Source organism: Panthera onca, chromosome B1, assembly GCF_046562875.1.
Source record: "Panthera onca isolate mPanOnc1 chromosome B1, mPanOnc1 haplotype 2, whole genome shotgun sequence".
Classification (NCBI taxonomy): domain Eukaryota; kingdom Metazoa; phylum Chordata; class Mammalia; order Carnivora; family Felidae; genus Panthera; species Panthera onca.
The window spans coordinates 164,133,588-164,156,300 of NC_138342.1; the positions used below are offsets into that span (position 1 = coordinate 164,133,588).

Sequence of the window (22,713 nt, forward strand, 5' to 3'; positions counted from 1 at the left end):
GTCAATTCCTAACCCCATTTATATTTAATCTACCTCGATAAATTGTTAGTAACAAATTTTTATTTTTTATTTCTAGCCAGCTTTTCCTCACAGTCCAATTAGAGTCACCGAAAATTGATGTAGCATCAATCTTACTATAAAGGCCATTTCCAAATAGCTAAATCAAAGCTTTATTATTCTTAACTCAGTGTTTTCAAATATGAAAACATATTTGCATCCCTACATCAAAAATCTAAGTTCCTGTCAAAGTCCCATTTATTCTACAAATTTAAAATGTCAAATTCCACTAAGAAAAATAATTTGGATTCAGTATACTAAGAGTTTACTGTACTGACGTAACTTAGAAGGTTTTAAATGTATCGCTTGATCTTTCTACTCTAAGTTACCTAAATATGGTAATAACTAAACAATAACATTAGTTGACAATACTTTCTCTTCCCTTTCCAATTGTAATGCTTCCGCAAATTATAACTCTGTTCCACAATACTACTCCACAAAATAACATTTCAATGACGTGGTTAATTATCATTAAGAGTACAGTTTTCTGGACTAGTAAGAAGGAACATAAGCTAGATTTTTCTGTGTGTAAAATGAACCCAGAAATTTGATATCAAGGTGAAAATTATTCCTGAAAAGGTTCCTTCCAAGACTCACTGTCTAAAGATAATTTTTTTTGGTGTTTATTTATTTTTTTAGAGGGGTGGAGGGGCAGAAAAAGAGGGAAAGAGAAAGAATCCTAAGCAGGGGGACTCGGGGACTCGATCTCATGAACCAACAGTGAGATCATGCCCTGAACCAAAATCAAGAATCAGATGTTTAACCAACTGAGCCACCCAGGCGCCCCTAAAGATAATTTTTTAATTAATTTTTTTTTTTAACATTTATTTATTTTTGAGACAGAGAGAGATAGAGCATGAATGGGGGAGGGGCAGAGAGAGAGGGAGACACAGAATCAGAAGCTGGCTCCAGGCTCTGAGCCATCAGCCCAGAGCCTGACGCGGGGCTCGAACTCACGGACCGCGAGATCGTGACCTGAGCTGAAGTCGGACGCTCAACCGACTGAGCCACCCAGGCGTCCCAAGATAATTTTTTAAATAGACCATCACAACCTCAAATAATACAGCCCCACCCAAGAAACATCTCATTATTTCTGAGATTCACAATGCTTAATTGATATGACAAAAAGGAATGTATAAACTAAAAGCTGTATTTCATAAACTAAAAAATAATTCCAAAAATATTTATTTCACATCTCTCTACCTTAATCCTCAACAAGACCTAAATCCTAAATTCATTGTTCACGGTAGGCATCTAAATGTTTGTTATATGAATAAATGAAATAAATGAACAAATTATCTTACAGTAAAATCTTTCAAAAGCAAATAAATTTTCAAAAAGCAAGTTGTTATTTAAGCCAGTGTCACACTATCACTCTCACCTATATGCCACAATTCAAGGGAAAGCAACATTTGGTCCAAAATGAAAGCACTCTACTTACAACCATGCAACAAATCCCAAAGTGCAAATCAGAAAATTTCAGTGATAAATAAAATGAAAATTAATAAGCACAGAAATTATCTTTAAGAGAAATAAAATGTCATGTAAACAAAATTATTTTTTTATAGATCTCAGGCACACAAAACTAGATTTTTCATAATCTTTGGTTTCTGATACATTCTTATCACTGATTCAAAGTCAGTTTTAGAATTCATTCTATGATAGAAAGAGAAAAAAAGGACACAAACCAAGAAGGGGTAGGGGGTAGAAGGACATATGGCCTTTCATAATTAGAGAATGTGCTATGGAATTAACACCAAAAATATTCACAACTGTGTACCTGAGTGCAGTGTCAGGCACTGTATGTAACAACTCCCAAGAGGCAGGAGGTAGCTAAAGCTGTTACAAAGACTGGAGCCAGACTGCCCAAGTTCAAATCCCAGCTTTGCCACTTAATATCTCTGCGACTTAGAGAAATTAGTAAACCTCTTTTATGCCTCAGTTTCTTCACTTGTAACATAACAGTACCTACTTCATGGATATGTATGAGAATTAAATGAGTTAATAGATGTATAGCTTTAAAGTAATGTGTGGCACATAGTAAACACATCAAGTTAAATACACTTACCATAAACTACCACAACCCTAAAGCTAGCTCAGAAATTTCCCTTACAACATAGATTAAACTTTTAGATCATAGTATCCCATGGATTTTCCTATTTATCAGTGTGAAAACACACTTAAGTTCAAGTGTGTTCACAAAAACTCTTAAAAAAAAAAAGAACTACTTCTACACAGCTGATCCCACAAAAAGCAGCAAACACTACTCAGTTGCTGAAAATCTAACATACAATTCTACGGTTCCTTCCAAAGGCTGGTATCTCCAAGCAATAAAAGTTAAAAATTGATACAGAAAAAAATAAAGAGGAACTTGAGATAATGCCAATTCAGTTCCAGAGTGCCTGGCCCACAATAGGTACTCACTCAATAACCATTTGCTGAATTAATTAAGGCCTAAATGTGAAAGTACTTCTGGCCTATCTTTTCCTTTCTCCATCACTGTCAAATACACTCTGTATAATTTTTTTGAGAATATCTAGGTTCATAACAGCAAACCAATCAATTTTTAAAAGAGAAAGGAAAGTACATAAAATACAATAAAAAGAACAAACATATAATCTGTTCAGAGGAGTAATTCCTCACCATATTATGATTTTGAATGTGAGCTTTTCTTATCTTTGGGGGAAGTCACTCAGGAAATTCACTACTTAAAATAAAACTATTTAAAAATATATAGCAGATCTCATCAACTCTAACTCCATAGATATCATAAAATTAGTTTTTAATTCAGACCCATACACATATATAGAAGTCTATTCAACAAAACTCAAAATACATTCTTAAATGTATACTCCAAATTTAGTTACTTCAGTTAACAACACTATATATTACAGTTATGTAACCTAAAAGATATTTCTAACTAAAGTCAACCAACAAATCTCTACTGGATTAAGTTTTTTTTGGTTTTTTTTTTGTTTTTTTTTTTTTAATATAGAGGTCTCAGCCCAACTGCAAAATAAGATGGTTCTCAAGGTCCCCTTTCAAAAGTAAAATCCCAGGGTGACAAAACTTACATTTGTCCCATAGTGCACTATACTGGCTACCTTTTAAAAATACATACACAATTGATACTTTATATATGGCTAATATTTTCAAAAATTAAAATATCTAATTCAAGCAAGGGAAATTATAGTAAAAGCAAGCACCCAGGTGTTCTGGCAAAAAATTTATAATACCTAATTCACTGATATAACACTGAATTCATTCTAAACTATAAATTGTTTCCCGTTTCCATGCAGTTAACCTGTAAATCATTTGGTAACAATTTTTGGAATCAATCATTACATTTCACTTAACTTCAGCCATATGTGATCAGAAACAGCTCTTACAGTAAGAGTTCTTACAGCACTGGACTACAGAGTAAAGCATTTCAGTTATTTGTCCACCTTGAAATTTTAATACCACACTTTTAAATAAAATGCTCAAATGACACACAACCATTCTAACAGAATAATTTCAAGAGTAATAATGGTTAAGATAATGTTTCCATTTCAAAGTTCACAGGGAAAATTGAACCTTAAAATAGATCTCTAAAACTTCATCAAAGAAAAATACTGTTATTTTTCGTTGCTATTTAAACAAAAATCTATAGCTGGGTTACTAACTGCAATAAATTTAGACTGAACCTCAAGTATTTTTAAACACATTCAGTGTTAACTTTACAATCTTCTCATCCTAGCTTCCATGATCTTAGGCAAAATAAAGATTATTTTACTATTGTATACTAAAATGTGCATTAAGTACTACCACTCTCCCCACAACTACAATTCAGAACACTTGAAATAAATTCACAGCTAAGACACTAGGTCAATGTAAAAAACTGCTACTGACAAAATTCTCTTCATCTCCTAATATCTATTGAAAGGCCAAAATTTGCTGTTTCTTAGCATACTTTTTTTTTTTTTTTTTTTTAATTTTTTTTTTTTCAACGTTTTTTATTTATTTTTGGGACAGAGAGAGACATAGCATGAACGGGGGAGGGGCAGAGAGAGAGGGAGACACAGAATCGGAAACAGGCTCCAGGCTCCGAGCCATCAGCCCAGAGCCTGACGCGAGGCTCGAACTCATGGACCGTGAGATCGTGACCTGGCTGAAGTCGGACGCTTAACCGACTGCGCCACCCAGGCGCCCCTCTTAGCATACTTTTTTAACTGCACAAAATAACAGCATAAAACACAGCACATTACCACTGTGTACCAAAACTCCCACAGAACTTTAGGAATATAGGATACTTTTTCCTGACCCATGTAGTTACACCACTCATAAATAACACTTAGGACTTCATCATATGCAAAGAATACATGACAAAAAGTTAGAATACGACAAAAATAAGAATTGATAAATTTGCTTAGCTACAACTACGGATGAGTCAGGAGACTCAGTCTCACTCCTTCCTAATGGTAATGTGCAAGAAAAAAGAAAAAAAGGAAAAAGGTTCTTAGAGTCACCTGCTTGTTTCAAATCCAAGCCTCGAACATTTAGGAGTGCTCATCAACTTCCAGCAGTAAGATATTCTAAGAACTTATAACAGCCTTAAAGTTGAATGCTACTTTTAAACTCTAAATCTGTTCTTTTCGGTACATCAATACACTCTGAATGTCAGGTGTCAAATATTTCAAAGTATCAGGGCAACTGGTATCTACTGAATTCCAACAACTTACCAATAAAAAACCAAAGATGATCATTCCCTAAGTCCCCAAACGCAAAACTTGAACATAACTTCTACATACTTCCTAGAAACATGACTTTGTAGCATGCTATATCTTCAGCTCTATGAACACTGATGCGTATACCACTCTTACCTTATCCTTTTCATGTGGAAGGAGTGACACTGGAGGTAAAGAGGAAAGAGACTCACAACTCTCTTTCCCATCCACACTGGTTGCTTTAGTGTTGAGCCGATAAAGAGGTCCATCTTTAAGGAGTCTGCCGTGGCCAACGGCTCGTTTAATAGCCAATCGTAACTGCTGGTGAAAGCCAGAGGCAGCGCTGCCTCCAAATAATGCAGACACATCCTTCTGACCTTTCAAAAAACGTTCAATGCTTTTCAAAGTTGAGCCACTGGACTCTGCCAAGCCCTCAACTGCCCGCTTGATCAGTTTATTCCAATCTACGTTTTGTTTATTATCCAATTTTCCATGGTTTCGGGGTTTAGGAAGTGCTATTCGCCCAGGATTATCAGGATCTTTATAGGAATTGAGTCCTTTATTTGAGACTTTTAAAATTGTTCCATCTTTAACACTCAACTCCAATTGTTCTAAAACAGTTTTACGATCCAAGCCATGGGATGAAGACACTGCATTGCATATCCTTTCTTCTGAAGGACGCTGTTTTTGCTTCTTCACTTTTTTGATGGCCTCCAAAATCCACTCCGTATACAGCGGGTTAGCGAGTTTTACCATGGTGAAGGATTCTGTATATCCATAGAGTCGTTATCCCTTATCCTGATGCTGAGTAAGTTTTATACCATGGAAAACAACATTCTCGGAAGCTGGGAACCAGTTAACCATAGCATACAAGTTTTCTGGCCTGAGTCCTTCCTCCTTGCACAAAACAGAGTGCCTCCTCACTTTTACTTTAGAAACCAAAACAACCTGTTATTTGAAATGTCTTCAAATTTCCCAATAAATTTCTCAATAGCACCACACATGGGTCTCTTCATGAACTTGTAAGAACTCAAGAACATCTCATTCCCAGCAGAAAAATGTGCATCTTATGCCTGAAAAACAATTAAAACAAGATCAGTTTCCTATCAAGTCCCACTTTGTAAATAAGCTATAAATGAAACATCCTAATCTTTAAAAACAATCAAATAGCAAATGTTTATTGAGCACCTGTAGAGTTTTAACAAGTTTCTATCAACATTCTGAAACAATTATGTATGTAAGTATGTAAAGGATTGGAATAAAAATGAAAAAAAGATGAATAATTAGGATACAACAGGTATATAAGATGAGATATACTATGAATGACCTTAGGCTACAACTAACCAGAGGGGTGCTGACTATTCTGTACTCCACAATCTCTGCTCACCAGTCTATGAATTCAAACTCTTCCTTGTCATCTTTCCCCAAGAAACTATTCAGCACTTCAACAAGTATCTGGATTAGTAGAAAGAATCCTGCAATGAAAGTAAGAGTGAATCTTTCATCTTTCAAAATTCCAGACATTCAGACTGCATAAAAACAGTCAATAAAATAAGGAAGAAAACCGTTGAGAAAATTTTAACTATTTTATATAAAAAAAATACTATTTACACAGATCAAGTTCATATTTTAAGTAAACACTGCAAATGGAAACAAAAATATTGAAAATCATCAAGTGTCAGAAGTGCTTAAAGAATTTTAAAATAATCCAATTTCATTCAAATTTCAAGAATAACATGCTGATAGCTTCTCCTAAACCAAACTAAAACACTAATATTCAATATAACGGCAGGAATAACAACTGTCAAAATGTTCATAACCGAGCTACAGATATAGCAACTAGAAATGAGAAAGGCCCAGAATCACAGGGTTCAAATGCACACACATGTCAAATGCACAATATTGCCTGTCGGCAGGTCTAAAGAGAAGATCTCATAGATTCAAGATTTCTGTCCTGAAATGAACGTGAAAGAGTAAAACACAAACACATAAATACATTGCCTCTCCAGGATCAAAGTCAATATTCTTCTTTCAGACAAAAGAATCTGGCAGATACAGATCTTTTTAAAAATCACCAAAATAACGAATTCTGAAACCAATTAACTTCTTTGCTTCCAAAAATAAATGTAACTTACGTGATTTTTAGGACGTCTGCTCTTATTCTGAGAAGCATTTACATTACACCCTAAAAAATTATATGAAAAATGGCTCCCGCAGCAATTATTCTTAAAATTAATATTAAAACCAAAAGCAAAACAGATATTAGAAAAGCTACAGTGCTATAAACTCTGATAGGAACGAAAAAGGCTGAAGTAAACACTCAAACTTGAGCCAAGATTTATTTTTAAATTAGCTGGCTAAAAAGAAGCCCCCTGAGAGAGCTATGCTTCATTCTGGTGAGAGTCTCCAGAGGATAGAAATCATAGTATTATTACTCCAAGAACGTTCATTACGTAGGCATTAACGCTAAACTGAAGGAGAAGCTACAATCTGAGTTTAAGAAGCCGAGAACGTCCTAATTGATTATGCTCGCAGGTGAAAGAATGAATGACAGCTACTCATTGTCTCTCAGGCCAGGGTTTTCGGTCTTCAGAAAGAGCCTGCAGACTTGAACTTTAACTCTCTGAAAGTACACCAGCGGCTAGAGAAAAACTACTCCTTGCTTCCGACAGTCCTTCCCCGGTCTGGATTCCCCACCCCCAAACACATCTTCGCGCTCTCTTTTTAAAGAGCGAGAAACTTTAAAAACTTCAAACTGCACAACCCTGCAGCTTGCCAACGGGTAGCTTCGCCGTACCCATCAGATGGAAACAGAACCCAAAGACTAAGTTAACAATGAAATCACGTGAAAGAGTTAAGAGCAATGTATCTCCCATTCCCGGTTCCTCCAAATCCTAAGCCCCACAGAGGCCGATTCAAAGGAGGCGTTTGGGGCACGCAGGCTGCCCAAGAAGCCTGACAGGTCCGGCAGCTCCCGTCCAAACCGGCCGAAGGTTGACAGGCAGCCCGCCGCTTCCCCTCCCAGCGCAGGGGCTGACAGCCCGACAGACACAACACCACACGTGCTGCCTCCTCCGCACCACAACACCCGCCAGCCTGTCACCCCCACTTGCAGCCTCAGCCCCGCTCGGATCTCCGCGCACCCCGCCGGAGCCGGAGAGCGAGCACCCGGGAGCGCGGGCAGCAGGGGCCGCGCCCGGCCTGGGGCAGCGAGCGGCCGGGCGCAGGTGGGGCCGGGGCGGTGGGCGCGCCCCCGAGGGAGAGCGGGCTCGCCGGCACAGCCCAGCCCGAGGCTCCGCGGCCTGGGCCGCTCTCCGCCCGCCCACCCGCCGGCTCCCCGGGGCTGGGCCCGGCCGGCGGGCGGGCGGCGGGGGCGTTGGGCCCGCGAGCGCCGGGCCGGCGGGCGGCGCGCGGGCCGCAAGGCGGGGGGAGCCGGGCGCCGGCCGGGCGCGAGGGGGCGGCCTCGGCGCCCCAGCCCGAGGCCTGGCGCAGAGCAGCGGGAGGCGGCGCAGGCCGCGGCGGGGCCTGCAGCGGCCCGCCGACCCCGCGAGGCGGCGGAGCCGGCTCCGGAGCGGCTCGGCCTCGGGCTCGACGGGCAGGGGCAGTCGCCGGTGGCTCCTCGGCTACTTACCGGGGGAGAAGAGAGCCGGGATCCCGGAGCCCCGGGCCGGACCGCGGAGATGCCCCAAACTGACACGGCCGCCATCTTGGAGACAGTGAGCTCCGGCCGGGGGGAGGGGAGGCGAGGCGGCGGAACAGCCGCGGGGGGAGGGGAAGCGTCGCGAGGGAACGGCTGCCTGGGGGAGGGAGCGGTAACAGCCTGGGAGGGAGGCGTGGGGGAAGGAGAAGGGGGAGCACGAGAGGGGGGCGGGCGAGGAGCGGGAAGAGCTGCGCCGAGAGCCGGGAAAGGCCGGAGGGCGGGGCGGGACAGGAGGGAAGAGCCGGCCGGGCAGGTCACGTGGGGCCGGTACAAAAGGCCAAAGCCAAAGTGGGAGGAGGACCTGATGGGGCTGGAGGCCAAGAACTGGGGGTTCCTTCTTGTCTTTCTCACGCGGTTAGGTCAGGCAGATAGCGGGAAAAGGAAATGGTGTATCCCCATTACACAGCTGGGGAAACTGAGGGCAGGCGCATGGGTGGGGTGGCTTCAGTATGGCACGGAAATCCGGTAGCCAGACTATCTGAACTCCTGATGATGTCTGTTTACAGTTAGCAGATCCTCCCTCCCCACTTCTGTGCTCACACCCCACTTCCACAGTAACTCTCCCGGAACCCGAGGTCAAGAGCTGGGGGAGCAGGGAGGGGACAAAGAGCGGGGAGGAAGTTGCCTCCCTTTATCATTCCCTTTTGGCTCCCATCGCACCCCACACATGTCACCCTACTGTAGGAAAAAGAGTAGGTGCAATGAGGAGGGAGGAGAGGGTGGAAACTTAGACACCCGTGTGAAGCCCTTTCACCACAATGACTTCATCCTCCCCACATCCGAGAGGCTTGTTGGACCTTACCAAGTCGTTTTTAAAAGAAACAGCAAAGACTCAGGTCCAGTGACTTACACAAGGTCACACAGCTCTTTTGTGGCACACATCTGAGTTTCAAGGCTTGATCTCTTTTGTTCCAGTGCTTGTCTTCTACCCATTCCCTATGCAGAATTTCTCTTTTCCAAATTGAAAGCTGAACCACGAACTGGCACCTTTCATGGCCTGTCTTCTGGTGGTATGTATGTTTCTTTGTCTTATCTCTCATCTAGTAAACTCCTTGAGGCAGAGATTGAGTCATATGTTGTTGTTGTTGTTGTTTTTCTGCAGTAAATGACAAAAAGACATACTAAATGCTTAATAATTCTTAGTGGAAGTGTATTCCTGCTACTGGACTTTTAACTGCTGTGTACCCCTCTGTATAAACTGTCCTCCCCATACCTCATGTTATCTCAGCGTTCCCTTGTAAAACCACCCTCTCACTCACTGCCTTAGTTTTAATGTGTATCTCCTTTCTGAACTCTTATAGTATTCACCATTTGCCCTATTCCTTTGGCACTTGATACATTGCTCTTGCGTACATTTAATGACTCTATTCCCAAACATATGCTCTTCTGCGATGCCTCTTTGCATCTCCAGCAGCATAGTCTTGTACAAGCAGTACAGACTAAAAAAAAAAAAATTAGAGGCGCCTGGGTGGCTCAGTTAAGCCTCCAACTCTTGATTTTGGCTCCCGTCATGATCTCACGTTCCTGGGATGGGGCTCTGCACTGACACCACGGAAACTGCTTGGGATTCTATTCTCTCTCTCTCTCTCTTCCTCCCTACCCCGCACTCACTAGCTGTCTCAAAATAAATACACATTTAAAAAAATGTTGCTAGTGAATGAAAATTTTTTCAGCCACTAAAAAAAGATGGAATTTTTACCCCCAACACAAGCCCTGCCTTGTTTATTCCTGGACCTCTACTTTCCTTTCTCTATAGCTTTTCTCCATTCCAATCCTTAGCCTTATTGTTCTACACTACAGACTGTCTAGATCATTCAGTAATAACATAACATATATCGTCAGATGATAGCCCAGCCAACTCAATATCCAATACCGACACTGATAACTAAGTGTGGTGTGGTGAGATTTACTGAATCACCATTCATCACTTATATACAAGCCATATCCCCAAATGAGGAGAGAAATTTGGGGACACAAGATAATCTATAGAAAGGATATTTTCCATCTTGGATGAATCAGACAGATGTACTCTCAGGTAAAATGGGAGCCATTATAAAGGAAATACATCCAGGAAAAAAAAAAAAAAAAAAGTAGTGTTGGGTGGAGGGGAAAAATGAGTTCTTCATTTGAAACTTGTATGTGGTCTTCACAAGAAAAACAATACAGAGATGAGTTGTGTTTGCTTTGGACAATTTGAAAGAAAACTAACTCATAGCCAATCCTGTGAAAAGACCAAACTGGAGTTTAGGCACACAGTAGCAAAAATTTAAAACTATTTGCAACAACAAAACACAGTTTAGCATTTCAAAAAGCTTCCATAGAGAATCTTTGCTTTTACATTTGCATAATGTAATGGTGCATTCAGGTCTTCTCAAAATAAAAGTTTTGCAACAAATATTAAAGTCCTCATCTTTTGCATGTTAAACAACAACCCCAGACTTGAAAGGACAGTTTGTCTCTTTTGCTTTTTTTTTTTTTTAACATTTATTTATTTTTGAAAGAGAGAGAGACAGAGCACTAGTGGGGAAAGGGCAGAGAGAAGGAGACACAGATTCCAAAGCAGGCTCCAGCCTCTGAACTGTCCTACGGAGCCTGACACGGGGCTCGAACCCACGAACCGTGAGATCATGACCTGAGCTTAAGTCAGATGCTTAACTGACTGTGCCACCCAAGTGCCCCCAGTTTTTCTTGGTTAAACTTTATGCAGAATTCAGCCTTGTGGCATTGGCAGCTGAAAGTTACTTACCTCTTCCACATTTTGCTCTAGGAGTTCTGACTTTTCAGTTTTATTTGTTAACTACATTTTACGCAGAGTTAAGCCAAACCTAAAATTGGAGAGCTGTTCTATCCTTGTTTCAACAGGAAAAGCTTTAGTCCATTTATATTTAATATAATTACTGCTGTATTTGGATTTATACATGCCATCTTACTAGGTATTTCCTTTTGCCCACTTATTTACATTCCTTATTCTGTTCTTTCTTGCCTTCTTTTGAATTAAAATATTTTCAATATGCCATTAATCTCTATTAACTTCTTAATTACACATTCTCCTATTTTTTTTAAATAACTATTTTTTTTAATGTTTATTTATTTTGGCAGGGGAGGGCAGGGGCAGGGAGAGAGGGAGACAGAGGATCCAGGGCAGGCTCTGCACTGACAGCAGAGAGCCTGATGCAGGGCTCGAACTCACAAACTGTTACATCATGACCTGAGCTGAAGTAGGACATTTAACAGACTGAGTCACCCAGATGTCCCTTAATTACACATTCTCTTAGAAGTCTTACATTACAACATGCCTGTTTTACTTATTACACTATATTATAAATGACTACTTTTACCACTTCCCCAAGAATGCTAAAATCTTAGAATACTGTGCTCCCACTTACCCCTTCCTCTTTTTTGTTTATTGTTGTTATGGATTTTAATTGCACATATATTTTAAGCCATGCAAGATTTTATAATCAGTGTTCTGTACAGTCAGTACTCATTATGCTTACCTACACATTTACCCATTATTTACACCTTGTTCCAATATGCATTTATGTGCTTCTGAATGGAATTTTTGCCTTGTGTTTGAATAATTCTTGTGTTCAGAGCAGGTCTGCTGGTGACAAGTTCTCTCCATTTTTGCTTGCCTACAAACTTCATTTTATCCTTAATATATTTACTGAGTATAGTAATTCTAGTTTAGCATTCTGATTTAGCAAGTTTTTCCCCCCAGCACTTTGAAGATGTCCTCTGGTTTTCATCATTCCTTTGTCACTCCTTTGAAAAATAACATCTTTTGGGGTGCCTGAGTGGCTCCTTGGTTAAGCATCAGACTTTGGTTCAGGTCATGATCTCACAGTCACAAGACTGAGCCCTGCATTGGGTGAGCTCCAGCCCCACTTCAGGTAAACCCCACTTCTCTCTCTCTGTCTCTCCCTCCCTCTGTCTCCCTCTCTGTCCCCTGTGGGATTCTCTCTCTCTCTGCCCCTCCCTCACTTGCACCCTCTTTTTCTCTCAAAAAGAAAGAAACAAAGAAAGAAAGAAACAAAGAAAGAAAGAAATGTCTTTTTTCCTCTAGCTCCTTTTAGTATTTTTTTTTCTTCAGTTTTCAACAGTTTTCCTGTGATATGTCTAGATGTGGTTTTCTTTGTATGTATCTCACTTGGGTTCTTGAGTGGGATGAGTACCTCTCATGGCATTCCTTGAATCTATGGCATAATATCTTTTACCTGTTTTGGAAAATTCTTGGTCACTATCTTCCTATCTCTCTTTTCCTTTTAGGATTTCAGTTATACATATGTCAGAATTTTTCACTCTTTACCATCTGTATTGCCTCTCATCTTTTTTGCCTCTTTTTGCATGAGTCTGTATATGATGTACCTATCTATCTAAATTTTCTCTTCAATCTGTTGAGTTCTTAATATTGGTCATTGTATTTTTAAGTTCTAGAATTTTCATATTTTTTTTAATAAAATCAATGCATTTGGAGAAATTCTCCATCTTTTTATTTATGTTCTCCACTTTTGCCTATACTTTCTTGATATATCAATCCTAGCAATTTTCAACCTCATTCTGATCATTACAATAGCTAGATCTTCTGTGGGTCTATTTCTATTGTATATACTTTCCGTTTGTTTTTGGTCATTTTGTTTTTACTGGCTCTTGGCCTGCCTGGTACTTTTTAATAGAATGCCACACATTAAGTATGAAAAATCACAGAAGCTCTGGATAGTATTACCTTTATTTAGAGAGGGTTCACTCTGTCCCTTACAAAGTAGTTGGAGTGAGACCTGAACACCTTAATCAGAAACTGAACTAACTTGAGGTTGGGTTTTGGCAAGGCTTAGTCCACCTCTGTTTTGCTGCTTTTCCTGTAGCACAACTCTGCAGGTGTTCAACTGAGAGTCCTGTGTGTTCCCTGGGGTCCTTGGCCCCAGTGAACACTCAAGTCTAATCCTTGTTTTCTCAGAACAAAAAACTCCACTCTGCTTTTCAGAGGTTTTCTGCCTGGTAGCTTAGCTTTCTTTCTCATGCATCTTCAGAATTTGGCAAGTCCCCTGTGGGAAACTAGCAGAGTATTAGGCTCGTTCACTCTCCTTTCTCCCTGGGAATCTGGCCCTTCTGGTCTTTAAGTTTTGTATCTCCATCCTTGCTTAATGGCCCAAATCCCTGCCTGTGTCTTTGCCTCCTGGGGCCTTTTTCTTTGCTCTGTTCCAAAACTCAGGTGGTCTGATACCCAGAATTTTCCTGAGGGACAAAGGTGCTAAAGAATATCATATCACCTCTAGGTTTAGATTCCCTTCTTTAAGATTGTGTCCTCTTGAGTCCTGGTTGCCTCAGCTGCTTGCTGATGCCTCCAAATAGATGTTTTATATTGTATCTGCTCACTTAATTATTTTAAGTTGGATCATTATTGGTTGGCTGTAATTACTCCATCATACTCAGAATGAGGAAAAGTTTTAAAAATGAAAAACGTCTGTCCTTCCTTTTAATTAGAAGAATGTCTGAACAAGCCTTTCCTAAAGTATCAAGATACAGTTTCCAACTGTGTGTATATCAGAATCACGTGAGTACTTTTTAATAAGTAAAGACTCCAGGATTCCATACCAGACCTATTGAATCAGAGTTTTTGAGAGTGAGATGAATTTGGCCCTCTATTTTTAAAAACTCTCCAGGTAAGAACTTCTGTTCTAACCATGATTGAATAATGGGGACTGGATTCATCCTCCCCTCAAAAACAACTAGAAAACCTGGCAAAATAAATGAAACAATGGTTTTCAGATATTGGATAACAGACAGCATAAGACAGTGATCACTAAAACATAGAGAAGTAAACAATTGAGCCATATAATTGTTCCAGCCAACTCCTTTGAGAAGGTTTCTAGGCCATAGCACAGAGAGTGGGGACCCAAGAGCTCACAACAGAGCTGAGTTGAGGAGGCTAATATCAGAACTGAGGGAGACCAAGACAGCTAACATTTGCAAGACAGACAAACAGAAAGGAAGAAGATGCATGGATACAGAATTCAGTATCTACAGAGGAGTCCTTTTGATTCTTTGGATGAATACTGATTTGTACCTTTTTGAGGAGAAACTAATTGAGGAAAAGAATCACCAAAAAAGGGTGGTGAATTACCAAAAGAATCACCAAAAAAGGTAAAACAATTCCCAGAATACCCATATGGATGGAAAGAGTACCTGTTTCCAAAAGCCAGGATAGAAAAACCTTTAAACATTTATGGCCTTAGGTACAGTCCTCAGGAGGACTTAATATTATCCCTCAGTATGAATTTTTCCTATATTAAGGGCTGGTGGACAGATTTGAAGAAATAATGGCTGTAATATTCCCAAATTGAATAAAAACTATCAACCCACAAATCCAAGGAGTTCAATGAACACCAAACAGAATAAACAAAGTCACAACCACTCCAAGGCATATTTTAGTAAAATTGCTGAAAACCAATGATAAAGAGAAAAATCTTAACAATTGCCAGGGGAAAAAAAAAAAAGACATGATATATATAAAGCAACAAAGAATTATACCCGGCTTCTCATTAGAAACTATACAACCAAGAAGAAAATTTTTAAAATATCTTGGGGCACCTGGGTGGCTCAGTCGGTAGAGTATCCGACTTCGGCTCAGGTCATGATCTCGCAGTTCAAGGGTTCAAGCCCCATGTCAGGCTCTGTGCTGACAGCTCAGACCCTGGAGCCTGCTTTAGATTCTGTGTCTTCCTCTCTCTGCCCCTTCCCCACTCATGCTCTGTCTCTCAAAGATGAATAAACATTAAAAAAAAAATTTTTTAATACCTTTAGGTTTCAGAAAGATAAAAAAAACAAACTATAATTCTTTATTCGGTAAAAATATCTTTCAGAAATGAAGGGAAAATAGAGATTTTCAGACCAAAAAAACTGCTAAGACAGCTTATCACTAGCTGACTTCAACTGCCAGAAATGTTGGAAAATTTTCTTCAGAAAGAAGAGAAAAGGATATATCTTTTATTAGATGGAAATTTGGATTTATGGAAAAGTATTAAGTGTCCTGGAAATGAGAAATGTGTGGATAAGTATATATCTATATATTTTTAAAATTTAAATCTGTTTATAAGATTGATTTTTAAGGCAAATTAATAATAATGTCTGTGGAGTTTAAAACTCATGTAGAAGTGAGGTTGAGATGCAGTTGTCTGGGGAAGTGGTTGCAAGGTTTTACCATGTACATGCAATGGTATACTATTTGAAGGTAGAGTGAGGTAAGACACAGATGCATACTGCTAACTCCAGAGCAACCCCTAAAGTAATAATAATAATAACAATAATAAAAGTAAGATATACGTAATAGGCCAATACTAGAAATAGAGTCACAAAATTACAGAATCTAAAAGATTCTAAGAAAAAAGGAAAAAAGTACAGATAAGACAAATAGAAAACTATAGCAAAATGATAGATTTTAAACTCAACCATATTAGCAGTTATATTAGATATAAATGGTATAAAATATCCAATTAAAAGGTACAGATTATTGGGGCACCTGGCTGGCTCAGTTGGTAAAACATCCAATCTCGGAGTTGTGAGTTTGAGCCACATATTGGGGGCAGAGATTACTTTTAAAAAAAGAAATTTAAAAGGTACAGATTATTAGATTGGATAAAAGCATGAACCAAATATATGATGTCTATAACAAGCAATTTATTTTTAAGTTTAGAGAGAGAACATTAGCAGGGGTGAGAGATAGAGGGAGAGAGAGAATCCTAAGCAAGCTCTATGCAGACAGAGGACATGGAGCTTGATCCCATGACCCTGAGCTAAAATCAAAAGTAAGAGGCTCAACCAAATGAGCCACCCAGACGTCCCTGTAAGGAATAAATTTTAAGTAAAAATACACAAGTAGCTTGGATTAAAAGAATGGGGAAAGATATGCAAAGCAAATGCTAGTGAAAAGAATGCTAAAATTGCTACATATAATATTTTAAAAAGGTATATTTTGGAACAGGAAATATTATCAGGAATAAAAAAAGATATTTTAGAATGACAAAAGAGTTCATTCATCAAGAGGACATTAACAATCTAAACGTACAGTTGACTCCTGAGCAATACTGGGTTTAGGGGTGCCAACCCATGCAAACTCAAAACTCTGTGTATAACTTTTGACTCTCCAAAAACTTAACTACTAACAGCCTGACTGGAAGCCTTACTAACAACATGAACAGTCATGAACACTCAAACAACACATATTTTGTATGTTATATGTATTATATACTGTACTCTTTTTTTTTAATGTTTATTTTTGAGAGAGCAAGACAGTGCAAATGGGGGAGGGGCAGCGAGAGAAGGAGACACAGAATCTGAAGCAGGCTCCAGTCTCCTGGCTGTCAGCCCAGAGTCCAACACGGGGCTCAAACCCATGAACCATGAGATCATGAGTTGAAGTCAGACAATTAACAGAGTAAGCTACCCAGACACCCTTATATACTGTATTTTTACAATAAACTAAGCTAGGATAGGGTGCCTGAGTGGCTCAGTTGGTTAAGCCTCTGACTTCAGCCCAGGTCATGATCTTGCAGTTTGTGAATTTGAGCCCCACATCAGGCTCTGTGCTGACAGCTCAGAGCCTGGAGCCTGCTTCAGATTCTGTGTCTTCCTCTCTCTCTCTGCCCCTCTCCCACTCACACTCTGTCTTTCTCTCTCTCAAAAATAAATAAAGATAAAAAAATTGTTTTTAAATGTAAAAATAAAGTAAGCCAAGGAAAAGAAAACATTATTGAGAAAATCATAAAGGAGGCACCTGGGTGGCTCAGTCCATTAATTGTCCAACTCCGGCTTAGGTCATGATCTCACTCACGGTTCTTGAGTTCAAGCCCAACAGCTCAGAGCCTGGAGCCTGCTTCAGATTGTGTCTCCCTCTCTCTCTGCCCCTCCCCCGCTTGTGCTCTGTCTCTCTCTCTCAAAAATAAACATTAAAAAAAAGAAAATCATAAAGAAGAGAAAGTACATTTTAAAATAATTTTTTAATATTTTTATTTTGAGAGAGAGAGAGAGAGAGAGCTCAAGCAGGGGAGAGGCAGAGAGAGAGGGAGAGAGAGAATCCCAAGCAGGCTCCATGCATCAGCGGAGAGTCCAATGTGGGGCTCGAACTCACAAACCATGAGATCATGACCTGAGCTGAAATCGTAAGTCAGACACTTAACTGATTGAGCCACCCAGGTACCCCGAGAAGATATATTTATAATACTGTACTATATTTATTGGTACTGTAAATTTACATCTTCTGATTATGTCTCTCATTACCTACATCAATATTGTCTTATATGATACAAAACACTGTGGATGTTATACATATTATTAACAGTAGATGTCAAAAATAAAATGATAATGTGAAAAAGAAATTCATATTTATTTATAGGTATAATGATTCATGCATTGATAACAGAAGTAGCAATATGATTGCCATAATCAATACAATATGCCTACTATAATCAATCAATCAATAACAATTGCCTCACAGTACCCTAGCCTATACATTAATGAATGAATTATTATACAATATTTATGGCATATAGTATTACCATCATATTTATAATGCAGTATTGGAAACATTGTTATACTTTTTAAAAACCACTTATTGGTGATGATATGCTGATAGTTTCTTCAACTACGAGAGAGGTGTACTATATAGTGATGTAATTCTTTGAAAGCAAAATTATAAAAAAGAAAACTAGCACATTATTAATTTTATACTAAATATCACCTTGTGCCTATGTGAGGATAGGCTATTCACTCTTCCATACGAGCCTTACACGTGATTTTTTTTTTTTTATTAAGTAGACTCCTCACTCACTATGGCACTTGAACTCATAACCCTGAGATCAAGACTCACATTTTGTTCCAACTGAGCCAGCCAGAACCCCTGCACCTGATATTTTACACGATGAATACTTAAGTGATGACAGTGATGATAACACGAAAAAGGTCTCTTGCAACTCTCACTGTACAGTTATTAGATTTTCACACAAAGATACACACACATACACAACAGATAGGTTTATTAGCTGTATGGCATGATTATTATTATTTATTTTCTATTAAGTGAAGGTGGATCATCATGAAGGCTTTCATCGTCATCGTCTTTTGTTGGGAGGGCTGAGGAGGAGGAGGAGGAAGAGAAGAGTTTGGTCTTACTGTGTCAGGTGTGGCAGAGGGGGAAGAGGTGGAGGATGCGGAAGGAGGCAGGAGAGAAAGACATGCTCAGTGTACCTTATAGAAATGCATCATAATTTCTGACTGTTTTGCTCTTTTATTTCTCTAAAAAGTTGCTATATGATACCAATCCTTCTTCCACCAATCCTTCTTCCCATAAAAGGGTCCATGTTGTAAACGAAGTCAAAGTAGTCCTAAATAGTCAGAAGGCTTGTGCCAAATTGTCTAATGTCAATTTGTTTTCTGGCACTGCTTGTTCTACCTCTCTTTTCTCATTGTCTGGCACTGGTTCAGAAACACTCATCTCCATCAAATCATCTTTTCTTAATTCCTCTGGGATGGTATCTATTAGCTCTTGAATTTCTCCAAGATCCAGATCTTGAGACACTTCACCCCCCCACCCCCCCCACCCCCCATTATTGGCCATATCCACAGTCCTTGATTTCCTTGATTGGCTCTGTTGTAAATCCTGTGAAGTTATGCAGAGCATCTGGACTCAGTCAGTTTTCTCCAGCAGGAACTTAACTGTTTCAGGCTTAATGGCTTTCACAGCTTTTTCTATAACAGCAATGGCATCTTCAGTCATATAATCCTTTCAGACTTCCATGATGTTCTCTCTGTCAGAGTTCTCTTCCATAACATTAACAATCCTTTTCACAGAGTACCATGCCTTAATGGTCCTTATGCCCCCCAATCTAGAGACTGAATTAGAGATGTTCTGTTTTGGAGCAAGTAGACCACTTCTATACCTTTGGCATTGAATTCATGAGGTTCTGAGTGGGCAGGGGCATTGTCCAATAGCAAAAGAACCTTAAAAGGCAGTCTCTACTGGCAAAGTACTTTCCAACTTCAGGGACAAAGCATCAATGGAACCAATCAAGAAAAGGGATTCTTATTGTCCCAGACTTCTTGTTGTACAACCAAAAGATTGGCAGCTGGTATTTATCTTTGCTCTCCAAGGCTTAGGGTTTGACATTTTTAGCCAAACCTCTTTCTGAAATATCAAACCATCCTTTGCTGGCATTAAATTCCCCAGCTTTAGATCCTTCACCTTCCTTTTGCTTTGAGTTGTCATATAATAACTTCAGTTTTTCCCCAAACCTATTAGAGTCTGTGGGTATGCCTTATAGCAATTCAGTACCCACATAAAAGTTGCATTTTCAATACAGGAGGAAAAGGCATTTCATGCCTTCTGGAATAGCTGCAGCAATGGCTTCAGGAATTTCCTTTTCTTTTTTTTTACAATGGTCCTTACATTGGATTCATTTATCTTGAAATGGTGAGCAATTGCAGCTGCAGACCTCAATCTACCACATGTATCAAGCAATTCAACTTTTTCTTGTAATGTCATGACTTATCTCTGCTTCTTGGGAGCACTTCCGACATCACCAAGTGGGGCTTTGTATGGGTCCTATGGTGTTATTCAGTTTACAGTATTGCACTAAACACAATGAAAAATACACGAGAACTATAAGAAATCACTTTTTACTGCGATACAAAATTTACTGGAGAGTCAAACTGTTCACACGGAGATGATTAGCATCACATGGTGTTTTAAGGGACTACTTGCAACACTTGAGCTCACAATAGCGACAGGAGGTGACTACAAAATTATTACGGTGAACAGTATATACTGCAGTTAATTGTATGCAGCTATGATTTAATATGGCATCTTCATGTTTGTTTACATTTCTCTCAACCAAATGGCACCTTGTTAGGTCTGTTAAGTGTTGGTGTGCATAAATTTAGATGAATTTTAACTTTTTATAATTTGGATATATTTTATGGCAATAAATGATAAAATAGACTAGTATCTACATACATTTTTTGTATTCATGACATACCTAACTTTTTCTTAATTGTTTTGATATTTCTAAGCTTTACAAACCTCAAATTTCCAAAAAATTGTCCAACATATTTGTTTAAAAAAAATTCACATAAGGGGGTGTCTGGGTGGCTCAGTCAGTTGAGCATCCAACTTCGGCTCAGGTCATGATCTCGTGGTTGGTGAGTTCAAGCCCCATGTCGGGCTCTGTGCTGACAGCTCAGAGCCTGGAGTCTGCTTCAGGTTCTGTGTCTTCCTCTCTCTCTGCCCCTCCCCTGCTCATGCTCTGTCTCTCTCTGTCTCAAAAATAAATAAAACATTAATAAATAAATAGATAAATAAATAAATATTTAAAAAATTAACATATAAGTGGACTCATGTAGTTCAAACTGTGCTGTTAGAGGGTCAACAATATTTGAAATTAGTTTCAACAGACATTCAAAATGCTGAAGCAAAACATGAAAGAAATGAAAAGAGAAATAGACGGATCTACAATTATAGTTAAATCTTTCAACATCCTATATCAGTAACTGATAAAAATCAGTGAAAGAAAATGAGTAATGATATGGAATCCTTGGAAAACATTGTCAACTAATTGAGACTTATAGAACATCATACTCAACAAAAGAACAATCCATGTTCCCTGCTAGTGCACACAAAATATCACCAAGATGGACTATATTCTGGGTCATAAAACAAGTTTCAGTAAATCTAAGAGGATTAAAACTATATAAAGTATTACCTCTGATAAAAATAAAATTAAACTGGATATTAACTACAGAAATTTATCTTGAAAAGCAGTAAATATTTGCCAATTAACCAACATATGGATCAAAGAAGAAACCACAAAAGAAATTAGAAAATGTTTTATTGAATGAAAATGAAAAGAAACATATCAAAATGTGTGGAGTCCAGCTAAAGTCAGTGCTTAGAAGGCAATTTAGAGCATTAAATGGTTATATTAGAAGAGAAGAATTGTCTCAAATCAATTAGCAAGTCATCTACGTTAGGAAATTAGAAAAAGAAGAGCAAAAGAGCAAATACCCTCCCCCCCCCCCATTGTAAGCAGAAAGGAGGAAATAATAAAAGGTGCAATTGACAGAATGGAAAGCAGAAAAGCAATGGAAAAAAAAAAATAAATGAAACTAAGGGCATGTTGAAAATATTTAGAAAACCATTATATTTTAAGAAGATTGACTAGCAAAACAAAGAGAGAAGACTTGAATGAACAATATAAAAAATCAAAGGGGAGACATAACCACAGATCCTCCATACAATAAAAGAACAATAAGGAAGATTATGAACAACTGTAGGCTAATACATTCGACAAGTTGGATTGAAAGACATAATCTACTACAGGTCACACAAGAAGGAACAGATAATTTGAATAACCCTACATCTATTAAAGGAATGGAATTAATAGTTTAAAAACCTGCAAAGATATTTCAGGCATATATGGTCTCACTGGTAAATTCTACAAACAAACAAACAATAAATAAAGAAAACCAACTCCACATGAGTTTTTCCAGAAAACTGAAGGGATGAGAATATTTCCAAACTCATTTTCTGAGGTCAGATTACTCTAATTCCAACACAAAAGACATTACTAGAAAAGGAATTTCCTTCATGAACATAGATGCATAGATCCAAAACTCTCTTAAAATTTTTAGTGAATTGAATCCGACTGTATATAAAATAGATAATGTATCGTGACCAATTGGGTTTATCCCAGGAATGTAAGGCCAGTTTGACATTTAAAAATCAATCAATGTAATTCACCTCAGTAGCAGACTAAAAAAGAAAAATTATATGATCATCTCAATAGATACAGAAAAAGTATTTCACAAAGTCCAGCATCTCTTCCTCATAAAAATCTCTCAGCAAATTAAGAACAGGAGGAAAAATTCCAAAACCAGACAGAGACCACACTAAAAAGAACTATAGACCAATTTCCTTGATGAACATGGATGCAAAAATCCTCAACAAGGTATTAGCCAACTGGCTCTAACATTAAAAAAATTATTCACCACAACCAAGTGGAATTTATACCTGGGATGCAGGGCTGGTTCAATATCTGCAAAACAATTAACATGATTCATCACATCTCTAAAAGAAAGGACAAGAACCATATGACCCTCTCAATAGATGCAGAGAAAGCATTTGACAAAATACAGCATCCTTTCTTGATAAAAACCCTCAAGAAAGTAGGGATAGAAGGAGCATACCTCAAGATCATAAAA

General features: G+C 38.8%; 2 protein-coding genes across 5 annotated transcripts in view; one reads left to right on the forward strand and one right to left on the reverse strand.

The window, feature by feature from the left end:
- Nucleotides 1–8,492, reverse strand: part of KAT6A (lysine acetyltransferase 6A) — a 114,294-nt gene extending 105,802 nt beyond the window's left edge. For 2 of the 4 annotated variants that reach the window (XM_060653441.3, XM_060653437.3), the window contains exons 1-2: nucleotides 8,395–8,492; nucleotides 4,920–5,836 (exon numbers count right to left, since the gene is read on the reverse strand). In XM_060653441.3, the coding sequence (XP_060509424.3) occupies nucleotides 4,920–5,519 (600 nt within the window). In that variant the 5' untranslated portion in view covers nucleotides 5,520–5,836; nucleotides 8,395–8,492. Of the gene's footprint in view, nucleotides 1–4,919; nucleotides 5,837–6,107; nucleotides 6,342–6,898; nucleotides 7,962–8,394 lie in introns of those variants that run through there. The other 2 variants (XM_081795616.1, XM_081795615.1) reach the window with 2 other exon arrangements.
- AP3M2 (adaptor related protein complex 3 subunit mu 2) overlaps nucleotides 8,367–22,713 on the forward strand; it is a 108,634-nt gene continuing 94,287 nt past the window's right edge. The window contains exon 1 of the mRNA XM_060653450.3: nucleotides 8,367–8,479. The gene's annotated coding sequence lies outside the window, so the exon portion shown is untranslated. The remainder of the gene's footprint in view (nucleotides 8,480–22,713) is intronic.